Below are 26,114 nucleotides of genomic sequence, written 5' to 3' on the forward strand. Positions count from 1 at the left end.
AAAATTGTGGGTTATGTGCCCCATTTTTTATTTTATTTAAATAATGCAATGGAGCCACAAGAACCGTTTCCAATAACAATTTTGTATACTACCGTCTTACACGCGTCAGTATCTCGGTAATTTGTTTTAAACTACTTTTTACATTGTGAGGGAAGTGAAAATTAAATTAACGGGTTGTTTTATAAGGATATTACTGAGCTCTATATTCTAATTATTTGCTTTAAGCTCCCTTTGAAGAATCAATGTTTTCTGCGGAAGTCTCTTGAATGAAGCTGGTGTTTGGTACATAATGCAATTCCCACTTTATTTGAACATTCTAAGAAATAGGGCATGGACGCAGAACATCACCTTTTTTATATGGTTTTCAAATTTTAGATGTGTACTATCATTAAGAAACGAAACTAAACCTTTTCTGATTTTTAAAACTTGTTTTATTGTCTTTAAAAAAAAGGAAGTTATGATGCCGGACCTTGTATTAGATTCGTAAATACATAACAACTGATTGGTGTTGACACACAGACCAAATCAATTTTTCCCCCTGTTGAAATCGTAGACCAATTTTTTTCGATCTCAATATATGGACCGATTTTTTCTCCTATACTGATTTATGACTGGTAAGAATATGATTTATGCAACAACTTCATGTGATGTCATCTTAACGACGGATATCTTCAACAATTAATCTATAAAACCGGTCTGGACCAAGGTTAATAGAAATACAAGGTTATACTATCATTTAATCGGACTGGCTAGAATTTTCAAACTGATGTATCGTTACTGCTGGACAAGATAGGCAGATTTTGACAAAACAAGTAACCACTCATAGTCTATGACGTCACTATTTCTTTAATTTTTAATTTGATATATTGTACCAACTGCTGGGGAAGAAAAACAGATTTTGACCAAACACGCAACTACTTATCTACTATGACGTCAATATTAAAAGTTTGGCGGAAGTCAAACATCTGTCGTACACGGTATAACCTTGTATTTCTATTAACCTTGGTCTATACAATGCTTTAAACGAGACTGATCTTGTATGATTTTGTTGTAAGACCGATCCAAACGGATTTTTTTTTTTAGACTAGTCCTGATCAAACTAAAGGACCAAATTACTTTTGTGTACCTAATATGCTAATGAGCTCAGATCCCTCTATGACTTTCAGACCAATCTGAATACTAATAATAGCCATTAACTTAAGTAATTGAAATGATATTTTAGCATCATTTAGTAGATGTTCATTGAAACTACTAACAGGATTATATTTTTTTGGTTGGGGGGGCCTGGTTTTGAGAATTTTTGTGAAAAAAAAATCCTATAATTAATTTGGTCTGAAAATTTCAAAAATCTATAATTATTCACAAAAACTCCACAGCAGTTTACAAAAAATAATTTTTTTGGAAAGAAATTTAAGGTATAAAATATTACATTTTTTAAAAGTAAAATTCAAATATTCATAGGTATTTACAAAAAAAATTTAAAATTTAATTTAAAAAAAAAATGAAATTTTAAATTTAAAAAAAAAAAAAAAGAAGAAGATATTTACTACAATACACAGCTGTTACTTAAAAGGAATCCAAAATTCAAATTGTTGGAAAAATATTTCAAAAAAGAAATGGCAAAAAAAAAAAAATTAAATATTAAATTCTGAAAAAAAAAATCAAATTTCCACAGCTATTCACAAAAAATTTCATAGATATGTAATTTTTTTGAAAAAAAATTCAATAGTCAACAGCTAGTCACAAAAAATTAATTGGTAATTACAACTTGTACAATAGTATTGTACAAGTTGCATCTGGTATAAAATCGCAACTTGTACATAATATAAACATTATACACACATAGTAACATCAACTACCATCACTTCTTTAACAAGTATTCTAGGTGGCTAAGGAAAATAAATACAATTGGCACCCCTGTATATCTTTTACCGAATTATTTATTTATTAGTTACTTAAAATGCTGTTCTATAAACTACAACAAGAATCAATAATACCTCCGTCATGATAATAATCTCTCTCCTGCTCTTTTATATTATTAGTGATTTTGTTATTGTTTTCTTTTTCTTTTCTCTTAGATATTATATTATAATATTATTATATGATATGATATGATATAAAGGGAAATAATATAATAAAAAAAAACAAAAAAAAAACCCGCACATATCCAGATAATTTATTATCATTTTTTTCTCCTCTTTTAAGACCATAACTTGCATATGACAATATTCTCTCCTCTCCTCTTCTCTCATATCCCCCACCTCACGCTCCTTTTGGTTAAATCCCTCAACTATATCAATAGATTAGAGTGATCACTATTTTTCAAATGAAGGTACCCATTTAAAGTATGAATCTTTGGCGTGTCACGTGATTACAAAAATAAGCTTGCCTTTTTTTGGATGACTCTTCATTAATTGACACATAATTACTACTACTGAATAATGATATTGGGAGCGGGTCAAATCCCCTTGACCCCCTCTACTTACTGTCTTGTAAATCATGACGTCACTACATTTAAGTAAGGCTATGTCTGGTTCAGTTTCAGCGGTTCTATCGGTCTCGGTTCCGGTTCTTTTTAATACAGGCTCAGTTTGGTAACAGACACTTAAAACAAGGGGTGTCACTAGAAAATTTCGGCTCAGGAAATGATATTCCATACAAACAGGGCCACAGCTACCTTATACGCAGAGTGTGTAGGTCTCCTAGTTCCAACAGGGCCCTGTATAAAGGGTGCCTCAGTTTAAAATGTATTAGTGTAGGAGGAAGTTTTGCATGGTGAAGTTTGTGAAAGCCTGGTTTAAGAAATATTACAGCTATCATATTATAGGACCCTGACAATGGTTTTCAAAGTGGGGACCGTGAGACGGGGGGGGGGGGGCGCTGGAAGATGGAGAAGTGAGGATTGCTTTAAGTCTAAATACACATTGGATACATGTTTCGTATTAAAGGGGCCTCAGCTAAAAATGTACTAGTTTAAGGGGGTCTTGGCATAGTAAAATTTGGGAAACCCTAGCTTAAGAATGATCATAGGGGTCCCTCAAGCTTAGTAACGGACCTGGATACATAATCTATCCCACCCCTTCCCTCTTGTGTGTAAACTGTCTGGTGTAAACCCCCTTTTCTAGATCCATAAGAAGACTTTAGCTATTTGGAACTCAGATACAACTGTATCACCCTAGCAACCTAAAGAAAAATCATTAACTTTAGCTCATTTAAATATGAAGTTCAGAGAATATATTGACTTTAGAGGTTCGTAATCACCGAGGAGGAGTTGGCAGGATGGCCTAGCTCGCAATATAATTCCCAGCTGCAGAATCATCGGCCAATTAATTATGAGTCAAGACTCGTGAATCCAGCCAAGCCCTCCCTATAACAAAACTGTAATTACGGCCCTGATTTAGACATGCTTTGAACAAATGCCCCTTGCAGAACACTAACCAACAGGAAAAAAAAGGATAACTCACACATTAACAAAAATTTAATAATTAACTTTGAAAGTGTCTCGAGAACAAAACATTGAAACACAATTGAAACAATATTGATGAGTTACCAAAGCTTTCGTATATTGATTGTTGGATGTTCGGGGATTTATTTGACCATTTGATAATAACTTAGTTCACATCAAAATGGTAACGTATTACCATATTTTTCCATCATCATAATACAAAATGCAGCGACGTGGCTCCGTGGACAATACGTTTGAGAGAAATTATTCTCTTGAGCTCTGTGTACGTAGGTTTGAGTCACGGTTACTCTTAGAGAATAAACTATACACTATGTATCAGTCTATTTTTGAAATAGAATCCAAAAAGTTTGAACAAATCAGTCTGATATTTAGCAAGTAGACGTATAAAATAAGCAAGCAGGTTGCTTTAAAATATTTACGGGCCTCTCAGGTCATTAAAAGTATGTCTCTGACCAAAATAAAGCCTCCTTTCTCTTATCTCTTTTTAGATCTATCTCCTTGTCTCTAACTCCATCATCTTCTCTTCTCCTTCTGTCTCTTTCTATATCCCCCTCTCTGTCTATTTTCTTCTACTTCCATTCTTTGTATCTATTCCCCTCTATTTTCAGCCCTGTAACGCCCACACCCTCTCATAATTGAAAATAAAGACAAATCTTTGGTCAGATGCAAAGTTAATAGAAATACAAGGTTAGGCCAAGGTTAATAGAAATAGAAGGTTAGACCATAACACGTGTTCGACTGATGTTTGACTTCAACTACGCTTTTTAATATTGACGTCATAGTGTATGAGTGGTTGCGTATTTGTCAAAATGTGTCTTTCTTACCCTGCAGTCGGTACGATACATTCAATTGAAAGTTCTAGCGAGAGTGACGTCATAGATTATGAGTGGATGTGTGTTTTGTAAAAATCTGCCTGTCTTGCCGAGCAGTCGGTACAATACATCATATTGAAAATTCTAGCAAGTCCGTCATGTAATGACCCTCATGAGTTTTGAAAAGACTTAGAGTGAAGCAAAAAACTATTTCTATAATCCTGGGACATGCTACATTCATACTTTAAATGGCTACCTTGTTACTCTCTGTTTTCAAAAATAGTGTTCACTCTACATTCATAATATACATAATGCTACTCAAATAATATTAATATTAAATCATGATGACTTCTATTAATTGCTACGCCCATATCTCACAAAGAGGTACAAACACCCCTCATAATATGTATGTAAGAACGAGTTGCCTTTGTGAATAATAATGAGATAAAGGGTACATATTATTTATATGGAGCCATAGAAAGCACTTAATTACCTCATTGATTTATGATCTCCAATGAGAAACATTTAATTTTTTATCCCTGAACAAATTTATTACTTAAGTCATCTACCTAAGTACATATTATATTATAGGTATGATTGTATAATAATAACGAGACTTCTTAATGTCTTCACGTAAAAAAAAAAAAAAAAAAAAAAAAAAAAAAAAAAGAAACGAAGTGGGGGAAGAACATAAATTGAACGGTAATTAAAAGCACCTGAAACCAACCACAGTTTGGGTCAAATAGATTTATTTTTATACCCATATTATATATAATATTATACATAACTATATACATTATTATTTTTTCTTGTTAAACGACTTTTTTAGAGCAGAAAAGGGGGTAAGGATTAATTTATCACTCACTAGGGATGGGATTTTTGAAGTGAAAAATACCATGTTGCAATTAGATAATGGCAAAATTGTTAGTGATATTGTTTTTTTTATAATTATAATCATTTTTTGATAGATCGTTTAGGTGTAAACCAGGCAACCTATGACACGTGTGTACCTGCTGGCACACGGAGGCATATTCAATGGCGCGTGCAAATTAGAACATATTCCCGTAGTTAGTGGTTGTTCTTTTAGCATTATTGTTGATTACTCCTTGATTATATATAAATGTTGAAGTTTCCACTCCATGTCTCAAAGGTTGCCTTCCCCTGCTGTAAACATTTATCTCTCTCTCTCTCTCTGAAAGAAGTATTCCTGCCTACCTTTTGTCTCATTTTGAAAAATGTATTCTAAAATTTAATTTAAATATTATATGTCGTACGTCAACATAAAAGCTAAATAGAATGTGTTTTTTTTAGTTTTTTTTTCAAAATTCTTTCTAGTTTGTGCTAAGGGTCCACATTTATTTAATTTTAATATTCTTCCCACTCTAATGCTGTTTTAAATGTAGAAGGTTCTCATCTCAATAGACCAATGTATTTATTCCCCCATAATCAGAATAGGCAGCTGATGTTTACAAAAGCTTTCTTTAAAAGTACTATAAGTATCGCTCCTCCGTTTTCCTAGTGCTATACAAAAATCCCATTGCTATTTATGACAAATGCTTAGTGTTGTGCTCACAAGTACCAGAACGTATTTGCAAAAGGCAGGGGAGGGGGGTTATATACTGATGACGTCACCAGGGTTTTTTGCAGGATTTTTCGCCCGCCATGACTAGTATTTTTACTTGGGGGGGGGGTCCTACTTTAATAAAATGTTTTTTTTTAAATACATAAATACCAAATCCGAGACTACAAACTTCATGGAATTTTTTTACAGTAATTGGATGGACTAATCTTTTTTCATAAAAGGCAAATAAGAAAATGAATAAATTCTCAACATTGAGAATTATTTAAGGGATACGAATTTCTTTTTTATTGCTATAAAAATTCAAAAAAAAGTAAAGGGGCAATGACCCCTTTTCCCCCTATAGGGTCCGGCACCAGTGTCCTGTTCATCCCACTTGTCGTCTTTTAACTAAGTTAAAGTCGATCGCTCATGCTAATTTAATAAAAACAATGTATTATGATAAAAATGGAAATACTTTGGCAAGATATGGAGAATGGTTCTTTGTACATAATGATAACTTTTATTTGGCTTAATACAAGATTTTTAGGAAAAATTGATGGACTGACAGTCTCCAAGACCTGTCCGTACCAACAGTTTTAAGTACTAGTATTCTGATTCGACTTTACCAAAGAAAGACTTAAAGTAATACACTAATTTGATAACAAAGAAAATTCGTTATTTTCTCGTTCAAAATTCAATTTTCACTCCATTATTAATTTTTCAAATTATTATATTAGTACACATGCCCACAATGTCAGAATTTTTTTTTGTTTTTTTTGACAGATTAAAAGTTCAAACGTCTTTTAGTGCGCCCATTATTTTTTGAATAGTAGAAAATTGTGGAGCAAACCAAAAAACATTTAACCTTTTTGGCTGTCAAAAACAAACAAAATGCAAAAGTTATAAAAAATAAATTTGAGTATTGAATCAAGAATTAGAAAATAGGGGTTTCTTTTCGATCATACCTTGCATGTACTTTAATAGGTATTGAAATGTCCAAAATACCCATTTATTTCATTAATTCCTCAATAATTCAATATTTCGTCCAGAATTGCCCTTATATTATTTTTTGGACCGATTTTCAGGGGTCTATTGATCGGTTCCATAAAATAAAAATAGATTTCGATCATTTCTGGATCAGGGGTACCATCGCCCATTTATAATTAAATGTTGACGTCATATATTGATTATAAATACTCTATCACTCAACTTTTCATTATTATTGTCCCTCCAAGAGGTAGGGGTCAATGGCACCGAGGTTCCTTCTTCTCCAGCACCAATGATAGGGGTTTCCAATTGGGGCTCCTCAAAGTCCTTGTACTCCGTGAGAGATTACATATAACATTTAGGTTCAACATATTTATACTCTGCAGTGACGGGAATCACTTGTAAATGCCCCTGGCCAAAGTTCTAATGAATCAATTGTGATTTCAAATGAGGAATCCGTGCTACGACGATATCATACAAAGTTTCCACTGTGATTGGTGCTGGATCGGTCTAAAAAACCCTAAAAAGATCGCAGTCCTTTCAGTTCGGTCTTAATACAATTACTCAGTACTTCGATCGGTCCTTATCCGTCCTTTATCGTAACTAAAATAGCTGAAAGGACGTATTATTAAGTCCTTTCAACTATTCGACATAACATATTTCAAGTGACAAGATAGCTTAAGTTTAAATAGAAGGTGTGACGATAGAACTTATTATTGTACGTTCTAGCCATCATTTATTATTTAATTGCTGTTATATTATTAAATCCTAGCTATGAGTAGGACAATATGGCCAAAGATTCAGTCCTTAGGACTGTTGAAAAATAAAAAAATACTGAAAGAGGGGAAAAAGACTGATGAGGGAATCAGTCTTAGGACTGATGCAACACTAACAGCAACTAATTAAAAAGGGAGTTGGCCCATGAAATGTTCGTTGGCTCACATCCTTAGAGTGGCAACATAACGGTTACAGATCGACGGAACTATCCGTCTAAACTAAAGGACTAATCTAATACCAGAGTGCGTCTCAACACGTCTAAATACTTTGATCTATGGATGGATGTAACATTTAAGCCGTATATATGTAGTTATATGTTCATATGCTCATCAAAAGAACGATTAATTATTGTTATTGCTGTTGAGTTAATCATTATTCAAAAGCCATTCCTCCACACATGGTTGTAAATAGGCTTCTCTCCCTTGCTCTTTATGGTTATGAATGGTTGAAAGATTCCGCCTTGCGGAGAGAGAGAGAAAAAATAATATTAAAAAGAATATAGGAGCTGCTCTCGACCAATAAGAAGGATGTAGAACCACGATCCAATGGTTGTCTATGGTAGACTACTACCAAAAAGAGAGAAAGAGAGAGGGGAAAAAGAGGCGCTGAAAAAGAAAACCATTCATAAGATATCGAGACATAGATTGCTACTTCAAATATAACAAATTTGAAAATCAGACTCCACATAGTTGTTAACCAACTGTGATCCCGTTCTGAATGATGTTCCCAATTTACCAGTCAATATATAAGAGTTTAAGCTATGGAGATGCCTCTCCCATTGCTACTCCTGCTGCGGCTAAGAGTCAAGCTCTTAAATTGGAGCCCTCATCAGAGCATACAGGCTCACAGGATGAGGAGCCACCAGGGGATGAGGAACGGATTCCTCCTCCTCTCGGAAGCGTTACTGGACTCTCATCATCTATTTCCTCGCATCCTGGTAAGGAGAGCCCCGCTCCTTTTTTGAAATTCAGTGTGAATGCAATTCTCTCTCATTCCTCATCCTCTTCGACCTCTTCAGCGGGGATCAAAAGTCACAAGTCGGATGACGAAGAAGAAGAAGAGGAAGAGGAGGAGGAAGAGTACCAGAGTCCGGAAAAACTGGCGGAAGAGGAGTTGAAACGAAGGATCAATTCATCATTTTTTAATACTGGTAGGTCAATAACTATACTTTATTATTATACAACCCCCATTTTGAGTCCTTGAAAGATTTATTTTGAGAGTCTATACGAATTTGAAGAAACAAACTTTATGGTAAGAGGAAAAGTTTGAAGAACTCTTGTCTTGTTGAGCTGTAAGAACGAAACAGAAGCCTTCAGATCAGAAATGTACATATATTCGATATATAAGAGATGACTCAAGTCATTTCAATTCAATTAAACAATAATAATTTGTAAATATATAGAACCTGAGGCCGCATTATGGTCCAATTAATGCACTAGATTGGGCCACAACTATATAACTCAAATCATAATTTTATATATGTAAAGTAAAACATTCATAACTCGGCTTTCCACAACTCAGACATTAAACTGATCTCCCTAAATTTATTATGGATAGTTAGAAAATACTAGTTATACATACTTTGTACATGGATTGTACAGCCATAACTCAACAATATATTTTGAAACTATTTGTTTTGTTCATGTAATAAATTATCTGAACTGCAGTTTCATTTTGATACAACATTATGAGCTATACAGAGGTGATATGTCAGATATGAATAACCACTATTATGTATATCTAGCGACAGGTCAGGCATTCTGTAATTAGGGATCTCTTGTACAATATTGTAAAGTAAGGAATTTTTTTTTTAACCCTTTCCCTAATGATTTTGATCATGGATAATTAATTAATCATAAAATATATATAATGAACAGTAGATACATATGAAGACATTGTTTTTAAATTGTAGTTCAAATAAAGCCAAAAAAAAAAAAAATGACTGACTTGAAATTGCATGTAACTCAAACTAGCTGGAGTCCTTTCCTAGTTATGGAGGTCTTATAATATTTTGGGTTTTTTTGCAATAATGACCCGAACAGTCCGGATAAACCTGTATTTTATGTTTATTGAAAATCATTTAGTTTAGCTTTTTAAAAGTTTGAATATAAGTTCTAGGGAACATTCTTTAATTTAAAGATTGTCCCATTATGAAAAAGGGTTGGACATATTTGGGCAAGTCAGGCTCACGAGTGACATGTTTTACAATACTTGAGTAGTCCAAGTCAAATTTTAAAAAACGAATATATTTGTTTCTATACTCTTAATTCAATAAATGTCTTCTTCCAAGCCAAAGTTGAAAAACGTTGTTGATCTCATTCTACAAAAAAAAAAAATCTTAATTAGTCATTAAGCCCCGTTATTCCTCGTGGTTTTTTTTTTTCTTGTCTATTCTCTTTTAAGTGATGATATTTTATTTTTTGAAGTGTTCTTCAAATTAGAAGTGGATTATTATTTAATATGTTTTTATTATACTTTTGTTTTTTATTCATAGTATCTAGTCCATTCTTGTCATGCTCTGCTGTGGTGAATCCCCTCCCAAAGAAACCATTTCCAAGTCGACCTCCACATTCATACCTACCACACAACAATAATCACTCCTCCTCACCAACCTCCAATTCACACTCCCTTGCATCCACACATTCCCTTCAATCCCTCCTTTATCGGCATCCCTATCTCACATCTCGTAAGTAAAACTTCATATCCGTAGAAACAACGGGACATAATAAATAAAAAATCTCTTCCAGCACCAACCTCTACCCCTTCAATGAATCTCCCAGGAACCACAGTATTTCCACTCCCTGGATCCTTCCCTTGGGCAGCCGGATCCCGAGGTAATTATATTTCATCCTCCACTTCATCATGATCCAAATTAAAATTAACTCCAATAAAAAGAAAATCAAATCATTTTCATGACAGCTCAATCCCTTACAGGGAAACCACGAAGAGGAATGCTTCGTCGAGCCGTTTTTTCGGACTTTCAACGCAAAGGTCTGGAAAAACGCTTTCAAATTCAAAAATACATCTCAAAACCGGATCGCAAAAAACTCGCAGAGAAATTAGGACTTAAGGACTCACAGGTAGGGATTTTACTTACTCATTCATAAACATTATACAATGTCCTAACTAGGGAGGTGTGTCTCCCCAAAACGATGCTTTGGGCCATCAAACTTAAATATAATTAAAAGTAAATTTACGTAAAACTACAGAATTGGGAGCACGTCCTAGATTATTTTTGCATAACAACAGTCCAACTTGTGACTTTTAAGAGGTAATTTAATGTTGAATAAATTATAAAAAAATAATTTCAAATTTGAGTATTTTATAATTATAATAAATTTTAATAATAAATAAATATAAATGTCATCTCTACCTAATCCATCCCCACAAAAAAATCTATTCTCAACCCTAGGCTAGAGATGTTCCTCGTTCCCGGTAGTGTATTGGTATTAAGGTACTGACACTCTACAAAAATTGCTCTGCCAAATACTTTAGCCCACAAATACCCCCCCAAACAAAATGAATAAAAAGGCTAGGCTCCTTCCAATCTTAAACGAATACACTGAGGATAGAGGCGTAAGAGCTTATGATTTGATTTCGACCTTTTGTAATATATATATTTTTAACCAAAAAAGTATCAAAATACAATTTTGATAGCGGAACCCATACAAAAATATTGGTAGTATAACAATTTGAAAGGGTTTTCCTTAGCTCAGGCTACGAGACTGAGCATATTCATATGAATTATAAGATGATTTCCTTCCCTTTCTTAAAGTAGCTTGAAGCTTTTTAATTGATCTTGATAATTAGTTTGTTTTTTTAAACATTTTTTTCTTTCTTGTTAAACTCCTGAAGAAAAAAAAAAAAAAATTAAAGATATGTAATTTTAATTAATTTTTTTTTTTTTTTAAATGAAATAAAAAGTTGAAATATAATCATGCGTTTGAAAGATATAAATATATTTATATACAATACGTTTTTTTTCTTTACATCTTTCTCTCTTCAAAGTAGCAAATGATATTGAAAAGTGATATCTTAATTAATCTTTATATGTACATCTAAAATATAAGATAAAAAAACTTTGTACCCCCTCCTCCCCCCTTCTCAACTTCTGATTACTTTATCATGGAGCTGTCAATGAAGCTATCATAATGATTAATTTATATACATGGACAATTATGCCATCATCTTTTTGATATTTGTATTCCCTTCTTCGTTTTGAAAACGACCCTCATTTGAAAACACATGATGTCTAAATAATTCTACTATCAAAAGCATTGTTCATTATACATATTTTATTTATTAACTCGTCAAGAGGTGGTCTTATAAGTAAGGACGACATTTTTATAAGGAAAAAAAGAGTAAGATGAGAAAGGGGAGGCTTGGAATTACTTAATTTAAGGCCCTTGTTACGATCAACTGTCTGTTGTATGATTTTGTCAGCATAAATAAATTACTATTATTAAGAGAATAACTCTTTACATTTAAAATTGCATTAGTGAAGGGGAAATATTACAATTACATTTAAATCAACATAAATTTATTTTATTATGGATTTTTAAAACAATTGACAATTGATTTGGGGCTCAATCCCCTTGCCCGCCCTGGTGATTATAAAACTGTATAAAGATCTTCGACACTCATTTATTAGTTTGATCTTATTTAACTGTAACTGTTTTTCTTGTCAATTAAGACTTAATGTTATAGCAGCTGAAAAAAATAGTGTTTTTCAATTTTTTTTAAACAATTAGATAAAGTTTCCTTAATATGTATATTGTTACGAAATGTTTTCATTTTTTGTAAATATTATGTGTATTAACATAAATGCCTTCAATATGTCGATGTTTACTAGTTTTTAGGAATCTGTCACTTCAGTTAAAACGATATCAAGATCAAAATGGTATACTAATTAATATATAGTTGATTCAATTGACTGGTGTTATACTAATTAGATAAGACGTTATTTGTATATACAAATTGCAACTTGTACAAACTACAAAAAAATACTAACTTGTAGATTTATTAAAATTATTTATTCATTGTGTATAATTTTAGAAATCTGAGAACTTGGATTAGATTTTTATCTATTGTAAAACCTTATTAATTTGTCGTTTTTATCATAAAAGTCAAAAATGACACTGAATGAACATCCGTTTGACAATTTTTTTAGTCTCAAATCAATATAATCAATAGACTATTAAACCAAAAAAAAACAACAGATTTCTTACTTATGGCCTTCGAGTGCTGCAAACGTCATCGATTGAGTCCTAAAACCATATATTTTTGAAAACCTACAAATTTATTTTTGAAGGTATTGTTATATAGGAACAAAATAATTCATCGTTTGTTATAAACGTCAGAAGAAAAAGTTAGTTAAAACGATTTAAAGAACATGGTAATGTATATATAGTTATTATTCAAATGACTTGAGTTATACTAAAAAAATTCTCAATTTCTAACCAACAACTCAAACCATTTTTGTTCTAAGAAATGTATCAGATCTATTATGTCAAAAATCGTTACATAAAGAGAACAAACAGATCTTGTGGACGTTATAGGCTTAAAATGCATCACATATCTCCTTTGTAGGTTGCAAATCGTACAACATTAACTATTATGTACATATATATTATACTTAACTCAATTTATAACCAACAACTCAAAAAAATTTTGTTCTAAGAAATGTATCAGATCTATTATGTCAAAAATCGTTACATTAAGAGAACAAACTGATCTTGTGGACGTTATAGGCTTAAAATGCATCACATATCTCCTTTGTAGGTTGCAAATCGTACAACATTAACTATTATGTACATATATATTATACTTAAATATGAGGTTTGACTGTGATCATCTTGTCTGTATATAAATACACATTACAAGAACATCAGCCGTTTAAAAAGGAAGAGTGAGTATTATAAGAATTTCAAGATTGTTTTTCGGCTACACGCCTTTCTTTCTCCCTTCCTTTCCAAGAAGAGTATTTTTCTTTCTTTCCGTTTCTATCCTTTTCTTCCTTCAACAGTAATAAATCCTAGTGTCAACTCCAGATGATGGGTTATAATAAAAAACGCTGCTATATAAACGTATTATATACATTATACATTTATGTATCAAGAGAGAAGAACGATGTTTCTTCTGTATATAAATAAATATAGTTTTAAATACTTATATATAAAAAAACTATTTGTGTTTAGTCATTTAACTTTTGATTGACTACCGTGATGTTTATATATATATATATATAATATGGTACAAGAGAGATTTATTTGAATACATATATGTACGAATGAATTTCATCTGCTCCCACAAAAAAAAAATGAAAAAAATGCCCTTCCTTGTTTATTTAGTAGACCCAGATTACTAAAAAAAAATATGTACATAGAGAAAGGGCAGATGAGTTTTGAACATGATATTATATTGTAACATTGTTGTAAGTACCTTTTTTTTTTTTTTTTTTTTTGACGATGATGATCCAATAACCTCCTCATAATTGAAACAAATATGTGATGTTTGACGAATAAGTAAGTCTTGCTGCTATTTAATCTCTTAAAGCAAACAACATCACTATGTCCTCTTCATGTTTGCTCATTCCATTGGGGATGAAGGGGACATATTATATATAATAAGTGGCCCTAATGTCAATATTGTTCTTCTTACGACTAGTACTACAACATAGAGTCAAAGAATGGTTTGACATTCCATTGATTGACTTCTGTTTCTTAAATGCAGTTCTATCTATTAGTGTTTAGACTCGTACACAGCTCAACAGTCCCCACAAACTATTTGGATTCGAAAAAACATCATTTGAAATTAAATTCAAACGAAAAAAAGTGATCCACTTTTTTTTTCTTTATTTTTTTCCTCTATGCCCTGATTACAGTAAAAATCAGGGCTAGTTCTAATATTATAAATTGGGAAAGAAAGATTGAAAAAGCATGCCACATTTTATGATGCATTCAGTTTAAATCTTACAAACATAAAATAAGGACTTAATATATGGTAATGCAGAGATGAAGATAAATTAAATGTATTTTCCTCAAGTCATGTCTGCCTGGCATGGTACAAAAAATGATGACTATTTATATATGAACTATTGTTGAGACTAGATCTAATTCTATACTTAATTATTTGTTTGATATTTGGTCTAAAATGATTTTTTCCAGAGATATTTGGACCAATATTTTGAAGCGGACCGTGATTTCTGATTGTAGACTGAAATTTAATTGTTTCCAAATCGTAGACCAATAATGAACCAGGGGTTTTCTACAAATATAATTTATACAACATTTTAATTACACATACGTTATTAAGGGTCAAAGTTCACAATTTTGAAATACAACTGACGACATCAACAATTTATTTATAAAACTGGTCTAGCCCGGGGTTTTAGATGAGACTGGTTCAGACCAAAATCCTTTGAATGGAGCAAATTAGTTCTGTGCACTAAAAATCATGATGGTCTCAGACCGGTATGGGTTTTCAGAGCGAAACCCACGACAACTATTTATATGCTATGGGGCCAGTCGTCAACAAAAAAGTAATCTATCATTAATTTTCTCAAAATTGATTTTATAATATGAACATATTTTGTATTCTTTGACGAATAATTATCGTCCATTTTTTAGATGAACAAATTGTTCTGTTTAATCCTTTGACAAAGGCGCAGCAAATGTGACTTAAATTAGCAAAAATTCCTTTTCGCAATGACAAAATTAAGAATTGATAGATTTTATTTGAAAGGGACAATATTAGTGTCAAATTAATTTTCATAAATCAAACTAAAGTTCTAAATTTACATGAACATTTGTAGATATTTCAACTTATCCCCTAAATTTGAGGACAAAGGCTATAACTAACCAAAATATGTCTATCAAATGTTAAGCTATATTTATGTACATATATGTATAAGTTGTAAAAAGAATGTTGGGCATTTCTTCTATTTTGATACTTTTTCAAAAAAACTCTCCTCATACGTTTCTCAATTCCCCAGAACTTGTTCTTTGGCGAAATTCCAGGAAACCAATGTTTAAATTGTGGAATGTCTGTCAATTCAAGAACGATATATTGAAGTAAATAATCACGACAGTGAAATTTAAGTAATTTATATTTAAAAACATAAATTTATATTTTTTTCTGTATATAATTTAAAGTAAATTACTTAAACTTATTAGAAAAAGAAAAATAGAAAAAACGATCTCATTTACAATTCGGTCTAGACCGATTTTATCGATGAATTATTGATAACGTCAGTTGTGTTACAAAATGGTGAACATTGACCCACAATAATACTTTATTAAGTTAACGGTCTTGCATAAATTGTAATTGCACAACTATTAGGTTTGTAGAAGAAAATCGCTCCATTGGTTGAGACCATTTGGAAACGATTAAATTTCGGTCTACGTTCTAAACGGAAATATCGGTCCAAATCTGGCTAGGAAAAAATCACGTACGACTGAACTAAAAAATATTTCGCCCTTGGACCGATTTTTTTTTACAAATTATTAGATATTAAAAACTGCTAAATAGGAAGTTATTTTGAATAACTTTTTTCTTCCTTCCTACTTTGTAGAAAGTAATAATTTCTCTTTAATAAATACATAATATTAATTCATCATTTAGGTGGATACACCCCCCTCCTCCCATCTCTCTCTTTTTTCGTCTTAATGATCCTCCCTTTTTGAACATATTATTCTTCAATTTAACAAAGGTATAAAGAAGAAAAAGTGTACATAATATTATGTTGGTAGCTTGAAGATAGAACGGGCTTTCTTTATTTAAGCATATATTATACATACCTTTGTATAAATCATTAAAGTATCATTACATAGGTATGTATTCAAGTATAACACTCAAAAAAATATTTATATTCCAACAGTCAATACCTTGCATAATGTGTAATATCCAAAAAGAAGCAATTATCACACCTGGTAATCGTTTCTCCCCCATTGTGATGAGATGATGACACATAGAGCATTCATCAATTCTATATTTTTATAATCGGTTAAGAATATATATAGGTATATATGTGACCCGTCAATACAAAAAAAAGGTAAATGATTTTTCACAAAATTGAATATGGATTACTTTTGTAGAGTCTTCGACGAATTATCCTCAATTTCAATCAACAAATTATTATTTTTTACCCGTTGGGTGGGTTAAAAAAAACCACTTAAAGTATCCAAAATTCACAGTAAAAAAAATTGAGAAACTGACAGATTTTTTTAAAAGGCCGGCCAATCTAAGCCTTTAAAATGAGTTAAAGGATCTAAACTATCTCTCTAATTATTGGGTATCTTAATTGATTCCAGTAATTTGAATAGGAAACCTATAATAGAATAAAATATGTCTTTGAAATATTTGGAAATATACATATATGAAGTAAAAAAAAATCAATTTTTGTTCAAAAATATGCATACGTAAGTTATAATTCTTTACTCTTCAACTAACATAATACACTTTAAGCTTTATTGAACACAATTTCGATTAACAACCTATGCTGGGCTCTTATAATTAAATATTAGAGTTACTAATCATGCAAATATCTCACTCAATACATCCATATAATATATGAATTAAGATTGAAATTGATTCATTTTTTAGTTTTTTGGCCTTCAAAGTGTAACATTTCATATGCTCTCAATTAACCTGGATAATAAAGCATTCACTTTTTAAAGTGCTCCTTTTTTAATATAAAGTCTTCATTAAGGAACTAACTATTATTTTCATGATTGTGATTACAATTGATAAATATATACCACTTTTAAAAAATGGGTTATTTTTTGTCTTTTTTTTTTTTTTTTGGTAATTATAAACCTTTTCTTCAATTCAGAAAAAGAAACATAAATAATTTAAATATATTATTAATCCGAAAAATGTACCATACGAGCTATATTATATGTTGTTTTCTTTTATTAAGACACTCCATGACGAAAAATAACACTATCCAACAAAATCACACTTTTTTTATGCACAAAAACAGCATATGCTCAACTTAGTACAGTTTGATCCCCTGATTCCAAATATGGTCCTATTTTTTCTCTCATAGGCTCGTAGCCTTCTTAAAAAGGACATACATTTTTGGCTATTTTTAAGGTTCAAAGCTGTTTTAAGGCCTCAGGGTTGAAGATAAGGATAAATTATATTAATATTTTTAAGGCCGATTGTTAAAAAAAATTTAAACCATTTTTAAAATGTCTGTATCATACTTTTAACTCTAATTATCTTTGTTTAAAGTGGAAAATATGTGCCTTTTATTCAGAGGCACATAGCTTCAAGACGTATAGATACAAAAAGTTCAAAAGTATCTCATTGGATAGCTCAAAATATGAACTTTGATGTAATAAAATGAACCTCTCCAAAAACGCTCCATATTATTGTCAATTTACGATAAGGCCACAACAATATTTCAAGGATATAACTCATTTTTAAATTGATTTCATAACAGAAGTCCATAAATATTCGTATGCCCTAACTACAAGAGATAGAAACAAAGAGATAGAAAAAGAAAATATATAGAAACAAAGAGATAGAAAAAGAAAATATATAGAAACAAAGAGAAAGAAAAGATATATTATACAATTTGTTAAAACATTAAGACTCATATCTCAAACTGTATGAATGAATTATTTCAAGCTTGATGGACACAAGAGGACTCGTTGCATATCCGTAGTGAATAAGGGATTCCCAAAAACGGACATTCAAGAGAGTCCTCGGAGTAAATCCTTTTTCTTTTTCTATCTCTTTTCTGTCTTTGCTTCTATCTCTTCTAGTTGGGGCATACGAATACTTATGGACTTTTATTATGAGATCAATTCAAAAATGAGTTTTTTCTTTGAAATATTGTCGTGGCCTTACCTTAAATTGACAACAATATAGAACGTTTTTGGAGAGGTTCTTTTTTTTTAAATTAAAGCTCATACTTTTATCTATCAAATGCAATACTTTTAAGCTTTTTGAAACTATTCATCTTGAAGTAATGACCCTCTCAACAAAAAGCACCTATTTTCAACTTTAAACAAAGATAACTCCAGTATGATGTAGAAATTTTAAAAATGGTTTTAGAATTTTTTAACATTCCGCTTTAAAAAATATTAACATAATTTATCCTTATCTTCAACAATGAGGCCTTAAAACAGCTTTGACCCTTAAAAATAGCCCAAAATAACAAAAAATGGTTTAACCTTTTCCTGAAGGCCACAAGGCTATGAGAGGAAAAAATAAGGCCATATTTGGAATTAAGGGATCAAACTCTATTAAATAAACCGTATATTGTTTTGCACAATTTTTGCTGTTGGACAGTGTAATCATTCTGGATGTTGAATTGTTAAAAAAAACACTTTGTAGGCAACAAAAGTTGACATTTTGCTCTATATTCATGTTTCTCGTGGTATAAGCAATCAAAGGCAAACCATTTCAATCCAAGGGCAAAAAAAAGTTTAATTTTTTTTATCGACTAGTGTTTTGTGTCGAGTGATCTATTTTTTAAAATTATATCCATTAGAAATATTCTTCTTGATTTTTATGAAGTAAAAAAAGACAAGTTAAGTTATTTTTTGCGTTTTTGCATTCCTAAGAATTATAATCCAGCCATATTTTTGAGTTAAAGCATCCTTCCCCTTGCTTTTGTGTTGACTACCATATACTATGCAATAACAATTATTATATTAGATCCTTGACATTACTACTATTATCTATTTAGCCCGTTCCTTGACCCTATAATACAGAAAGAAATGATATTCATAATAAATAACAGAGGTGGAGACTCGAAATTTGCGACGACTTGATACTTGACTTGGACTCGAAAGCTGAACTCAAGAATAGCCTTAATTAGTATTATTAATACTATATCAAGGACTTGGACTCCAACCCATATTTTGAAGACTTGTGGCTCAACTTGATCAGACAATCAAAAATTCGATACTTGACTTGAACTCAAAATCTACGACTCGCAACTCGAAAGTCATTATAATATAATATATTCACTTGAACTGGATTCGATGATGATATTTGAGGACTTTGACTTCGAAGCAAAGACTTGACTTGGACTTGCAGTATAATGACTTTCTTTCCACACTTTGGATTATAATTATGAGTTGAAATGAGCTCAAAATAAATATGAGGCCCCGAGCTTGACTCAATGGACATATTCAAGGATTTTGACTTGTGAGCAAATATGACTTGACTTGGGACTTGCACTCTAAGGACTTTTTCCCCATCTCTAATAAACAATTTTTTGAGACTCATTATCTGTAGAAGACGACTTTGACTCATTTGTGATTTATCCTCATTACTCCACATATAATATATCAATGTTGTATTTATTAATACTATTATATAGCAATACTAATAATAAGTGTTGAGAGAGAAGAAAAGTTATGGTATGTTGTTCCTACAGTTGCGACAGATTGTACAATTACATGCCATGATGATACTAGCATAGAAGACGCATATTATAACGAATAATATATATATAACAACTTTTATAGGAGATATATATTAGATAATTTGCTATCAAGGGATAGATAGAACTGTTGTACGCCGTACATACATATTATTATAAAAAATAATATATGAATGCCTTATTTTTGAGGATATTTCCCTCCCTTACAAAAACACTTTTAAAAGTTTGATGTGAGGTAATTTGCATGTAGAAATCATTAGAGAAAACAACACACAAACAACAGATTGTCCCTTCCCAACATTTCATTATGATTAATAATGTTATAACTCTAATACGTGGTAGTCATTATCGTCATCAACAACAAGATGGCTACACCATATCATACGTCTTCTCTTCTAGCTCTTTTTGTAACTAAATTATTTATTCTTTTCTCTTCTTCAAATTAGGTAAAAATATGGTTCCAAAATAGAAGAATGAAATGGCGAAACTCCAAAGAACGAGAGCTCATTGCAACAGGGGGATGTCGTGAGCAAACTCTACCCACCAAACACAATCCTAATCCAGATCTATCAGATCCCAAATTACCTCCATCAAGCAGCAGTAATATCAATAACAACAACAATAAAGGAGTTTGGGCCACATCGTCGTCATCCAATCAGGGACCGCCTCCTCTCTCACTACTAGCCCAGCCCGAACCGCCGGTGCTGCCAAGTAATCATAACAGCTCCATCCATCGTTCTGAAGAGGGAAATTACGAAGAGGAAGAGGAGGATGAGGATGAAGAAGAGGATGAGGAGGGATCTGAGGATGACGAGGAGGAGGATGACCAAGAGATACACGTGACGTAATAGATCATACTACTTTTAAGTGAAGTACAATGGGATGGACGGAAAGAATATTTATTATATGTCAATATGATGGAAGGACTTGCCATTTTTTGTACAAAATTACTACTACATACTCATCTATTATTATTACATACGTAAATAATAACTTTGTACATACTCGATAAAGCAGATCAAAAGAACAAATAGAGATAATAATATATTATTAACCAATAAAATAACAACTTTTTGACTCTTATTCCATGTCTTTGGCGAAATATTATTAATGATTTAAAAATGAAATTATTATAAGGCTATATATAAAAGAATAATAGAAGTTATCTATTGTGATTCATTAAAAATGCCGTTCATGCTCAATTACTGCCATTGAGCGATTATGCACGGAGGGAATTTGAAGGTTACATCATTTATACATACATATAGGGGGATTGTCTGTGTTTGAATATATATCAATTTATTATACATATTACATAGATAATAATTCTTTTCAGGGCTGAGAACAAAAATAAAAATACGAAAACAAACCGCCTCTCCTTTGTTGCTGAATCCTTTTATTTTATCTACCATATTTTGAAACCATTCGTAGATGATACGATTTCTTTAAAAGACTATAGGAGTAAGCCCTATACAAAAGAGAAGGGTGTACATAAATTTACTCTTCTTGATTTTTTTAGAGTCATGTCCGTGAAAAATGAGGGAACCGCGTCAGATTGGATTATAAATACAACAACACACACACACACGAAAAACCAATAGATAATAATAATAATAATGAAATAACACCACGGATCTAAATCATGAGGAAAAAGTGACGTTCTATGTATACTAACTAATTATGATTAAAAAAAGGGCCATGGTATCTTTTATATAGAATGAAAATGACTCAGGATTACATACATTTCCATTATTCAACTAATTAATGATGATCTTTTATTTCTATTATTCGGATTAATCCTTTAGAAGCGCCACAAAATCAAATTAAACTAGTGGGGTAGCTGTGGTAGTAATTACTAGTATCCAGACTCCATTCAAGACTCATTCCTTCTGTCTTAATTGATTTTTCTAAACGGATATTTCAGGTCCAGACCGTGCCGTGAAACCGTGGATCGAATTTCCGTTATAAAAAAGTAGGACACACTTTTCTTTACAAAAATAAGTCACTTTTTCTTTGTGTGAGCGGGTTGATACCGATTTTTTGTAGACCAAATAGTACTATGATGTATCGGTCCAGACAAAAATTAAAATGATAACGGTCTCAAATTGGTCTTGGATTTCCAGAGCGAAAACTTAAAACAAGTAATTACCTACTTTTTCTGTCTGATTTGTATAATATTTGCCAGTGTTAAGGTTTTAGACAAATGTTAATGCAAGGTTAATAGAAATACAAGGTTATAACATAACGCTTTTCCGACAAATGTTTGACTTCCACCACGCTTTTTTTTAATAGTAACGTTAAAGAGTATATACTATTATTACCAACTATATAATTTATTGCATCATATGCTGTTAATAAACCGTTGTTATACTCTATGGCGTCAAAATCTGTCTGTCTTGCATGGCAGTTGTACAGTACAACAAATTGAAAATTATGGCAAGCCTAATTACATGATGGTATAACCTTGCATTTTTATAAACCTTGGGTTAATTTCTTTTATCCTTTCCGATCTCAATGCTTGCAAAAATGCCTGATCATATTGAAAGAAAAATACCCTAATGGATGACTTTATTTTTTAAAAGGCATATGCATCTGTATCAAATATAGTCTTAAAAATCAAATAACTACTATCGAAAAAGTAGCAATCCAAGGTATGTCAGCTTATCTGAGAAGTTTGAATATATGGTACGTAATTAAACACAATCAGGGCCGGTACTAGAGCTTTTATTTGACTCAACAAGTCAATTTTCTGAGCTTTTTTTTAATGCAATTGCAGCGTTTTCCAATGATTTTTTTTACTGGGTGATACAGTTGTATCTGAGATCCAAATAGCTTAAGGGCTTCTTATGGATTTGTAAAAAGGGTTTTAACCACCAGAAGGTATAAATAAAAGAGGTAAGGGTGGGGTAGATTATGGATCCAGGTCCACTACTAAGCTATACGGCCCCTATCATATGATAGCTATAATAATTCTTAAGCCAGGGTTTCCCAAACTTTACTATGACAAGAACCCCTTAAACTAATATATTTTTAGCTGAGGCCCCTTTAATACGAAACATGTGTACTATGTATGTGTAGACTAAAAGCAATCCTCAATTCTCCATCTTCCTACACTCCCTCCCCCCCTCCCTAATCCTCCCTCACCGTTCCTACTTTGAAAACCATTGTCTTAAGCAACCTCAGTTTTCGGGGCCCCACATGGACCTTGGGGCACAATGCACTCTGCGTATAAGGTAGCTACTGCCCGTAATAATAAAACTGATTCATATTTAACTGAGTTGTTTTTTTTTAATGTGAAGATATACACCCACACAGATGATAGACCAAGGGATTAAAAACTTTTTTTTAATCACCTGTTCTATGTATTTTCGGGCTTAAATGGTCGTCTGGCTTAAAATAGGCTGTTACGCCCCTAATGTCAGAGCTCCGGTACGTCTATGATCCCTACTATTGTTGAACTGGTTCCTTATGTTATTCTTTTTAGACCAAAATTCAAACATTTTGAAATCGTAAACCGAAATTTCCTATTCTAAAAAAAAGGTCACATAAAAAGTTTATTTTTCTCAAATATATTTTCTAAGAAACAGTCAATTTTTTTGTCTGTTCTGTTGTAGACAGGTTTTAACTCCTATACCGGTCCAAACCTAAGTTGAGTTGAACTGAAAGACTTCATTTTAACCGTTTCAGATCGGTATAGAACTTCCAGACTGAAAACTAGTAATAATCCATATTATTAAATATAGAAATATATACCAATGGTGAATAATGACATAAATGGCATTTTTTTTCATTTTTTATCCATTTTCTTTCTCTTTTTGAGGGAAAGGTTGAGTGACATTTACAACCAATATCAAGGTATTATCTTTCTATGTCAGCGGTTCTTAATTTTTTCTTTTTTTTTAAGCCTTCCATTATTTTCTTATATTAAGGAATTTAATTACTTTTTTTTTTATAAAAGACATTACTTCGTCTTCGGTATAAATATAAAATAGAGTTTGTGTACTTTATGAGTGCTCAAACCGTTGAACCGACGGACTTATCATCTAGGCAAATTTTTTCATGCATATATGTTGGTATTTTTATTTTTTTTTTTCAATCATAATAATACAAATATTATAATTCTGACCCGCACCGATGGGCTCTAAACATAATATTACATATCAATCCCCCCCACCACACACAATCACTCAATTTAGAATCCCTACTCTAATATAAAAATGTACGAGGATTTTTTTTTGTCAGCTGCTGATTGGTCTACACTTGTCTCGTTGAATATAGATTGGTGTAACTCGAACCTACTATTGCTAAGTTAGTTGTGAAGAATTCCCGACTATTAAATGATAAATCGTCCATCAGTTTTGAGTAATGACGTCATTAGCTAACTACGATCTAATTTAGTGATTTTTATTTATCTTTTGAAGGAAAGGTTGAGAGATACAAAAAAATAACACATCCTCTAATCTCAGACTTTTCTCACCAACAGAATATGTTACACTGTATTTTGCTACCTCCAGTAATTTTTTTTCAGCTTATTTGCCCATTATCGGTCTTTTGAACGTGGATTAGTTGAATTTGAATTTGGTACTCTTAAGCAGCCGTTAACAATTTTCAAAAGTTATTAAATATTAATTCCATAGTTGGGGAAGGTAAAGCTAACTACGGACTGATTTTGGACCTTTTCCCCGGTAACACGAAGTGTAATATTGACTGTTAGATATATAAGAATGGCCTGTACGGGGACCTCCATCTTTTCAAAACCTGTTAGAATCTCAAATTTTAAACAGTAAAAGCTTGGATTCTTCTCATTATTCTATAGGGAGTGTTTAACGTCCGGCACAATGTATCTCCAGATGCACGGCGTTGGTTTCATGGCTAAGCTCAATGGGATTTTAAACAATAATTATGACTAAACACATTATAAAATGTGAAAAATCCAAACTCAAAGCAAAGTGTATATCAAAAAGAAATGATGTAACGAAGTAATTGAAATTGTGTACATAAATTCGACTCTTAGTGTTTAAAATTTGAAATCCCATCAGGATTTGACTTGATAGAAGGAGTCCTAGTGGATATAATTTTACATCGAATATCGACTTCCTTTAATTTTTTTAAATTTAAGATACTGTCAAGTTTAGACTGCATAGAGGGTATTCTTGTACATCAAACTATAAACAGATCTTGAGCATTATGACGTAAATGCTATGCTACATTTTTATAGAAAAATAATAATCGATACTTTTAATGCACTCAACTATATGATGTTGAATGCATACATACATAGAAATACATATGAATTATTCTTTAATTCTTCCTTTGCAAATGTGATTCCCTTTGGTTACATAACAATAATAATAATATTATATCCTCTGTTCACTTGTGCAGATAAGGAATTAGAAGAAAAGAAAGAAAAAAGCTGTCTCGTACAGGCGTTCGTTCCTATTATTATAACAATTGAATCGATACAAATGCTATTCTTTAGCAACTCACCAGTGATATTATTATTATTCCATTGTTACTATTTATAACATCATAATATTCAATGACAATATGGAGTCATTATTTCCATCCCTTTCACCGCTAGAGGTCAGCTCATTAAGATAATATCTATTATTCAAATGATCATCATGTTTTCAATATGGCCGCCACTCACCCATAAATAATAAAAATGGATCTAACTACCACTAGAGGTCAGGATTTTTCCCGTTTTATATATATAATTTTTCATGTGACGTCAGTGTTGTTGATGTCGGCCATTTTGGTAGCCTAAACAACCAGGTTTTATAAGAATAAAAACCATTTTTTCTTTCATATTGAAGACATTCCCACATGCTCAGATAAGTTGATCTAAGTCAATAGATATTGTTCTCTTAAGTATGAATATGTATTCAAGCAAGTTAAGGCATTGTGACGTCATGCTCTCATTTTAAAAATTTGGTTCCTCAATCCTGGTGTATTTAAATTTAAATTAATCTCTCAGTGTAAGTACCGTTCTCTATTTTTGAGTCAATTTAAAATCTTCATACCTCAATAAATGGCCTTGCTTAAGATCCCCCTGGATTGTTACGTCTTAATCAAGATTTTATGATGGAGATGGATAAGGAATAGAGT

General features: G+C 31.7%; 2 protein-coding genes across 4 annotated transcripts in view; one reads left to right on the plus strand and one right to left on the minus strand.

The window, feature by feature from the left end:
* Positions 1–26,114, minus strand: part of LOC121114586 (phospholipid-transporting ATPase VD) — a 267,528-nt gene that overhangs the window by 61,015 nt on the left and 180,399 nt on the right. The window lies entirely within an intron of this gene.
* On the plus strand, positions 8,228–21,069 carry LOC121114574 (uncharacterized). Of its 3 annotated transcripts, none has more exons than XM_040708574.2 (5): positions 8,228–8,753; positions 10,098–10,289; positions 10,351–10,437; positions 10,499–10,683; positions 20,453–21,069. In XM_040708574.2, the coding sequence occupies exons 1-5, from the start codon at positions 8,321–8,323 to the stop codon at positions 20,852–20,854; spliced, it is 1,299 nt and encodes a 432-aa protein (XP_040564508.1). In that variant the 5' UTR covers positions 8,228–8,320; the 3' UTR covers positions 20,855–21,069. The 3 variants fall into 3 exon arrangements, with proteins under 3 accessions (XP_040564508.1, XP_040564509.1, XP_040564510.1); XM_040708575.2 differs by having other exon boundaries at positions 8,231–8,753; positions 10,523–10,683; XM_040708576.2 differs by having other exon boundaries at positions 8,233–8,753; positions 10,538–10,683.

Source organism: Lepeophtheirus salmonis, chromosome 3 (assembly GCF_016086655.4).
Source record: "Lepeophtheirus salmonis chromosome 3, UVic_Lsal_1.4, whole genome shotgun sequence".
NCBI classification, from domain to species: Eukaryota; Metazoa; Arthropoda; class Copepoda; order Siphonostomatoida; family Caligidae; genus Lepeophtheirus; species Lepeophtheirus salmonis.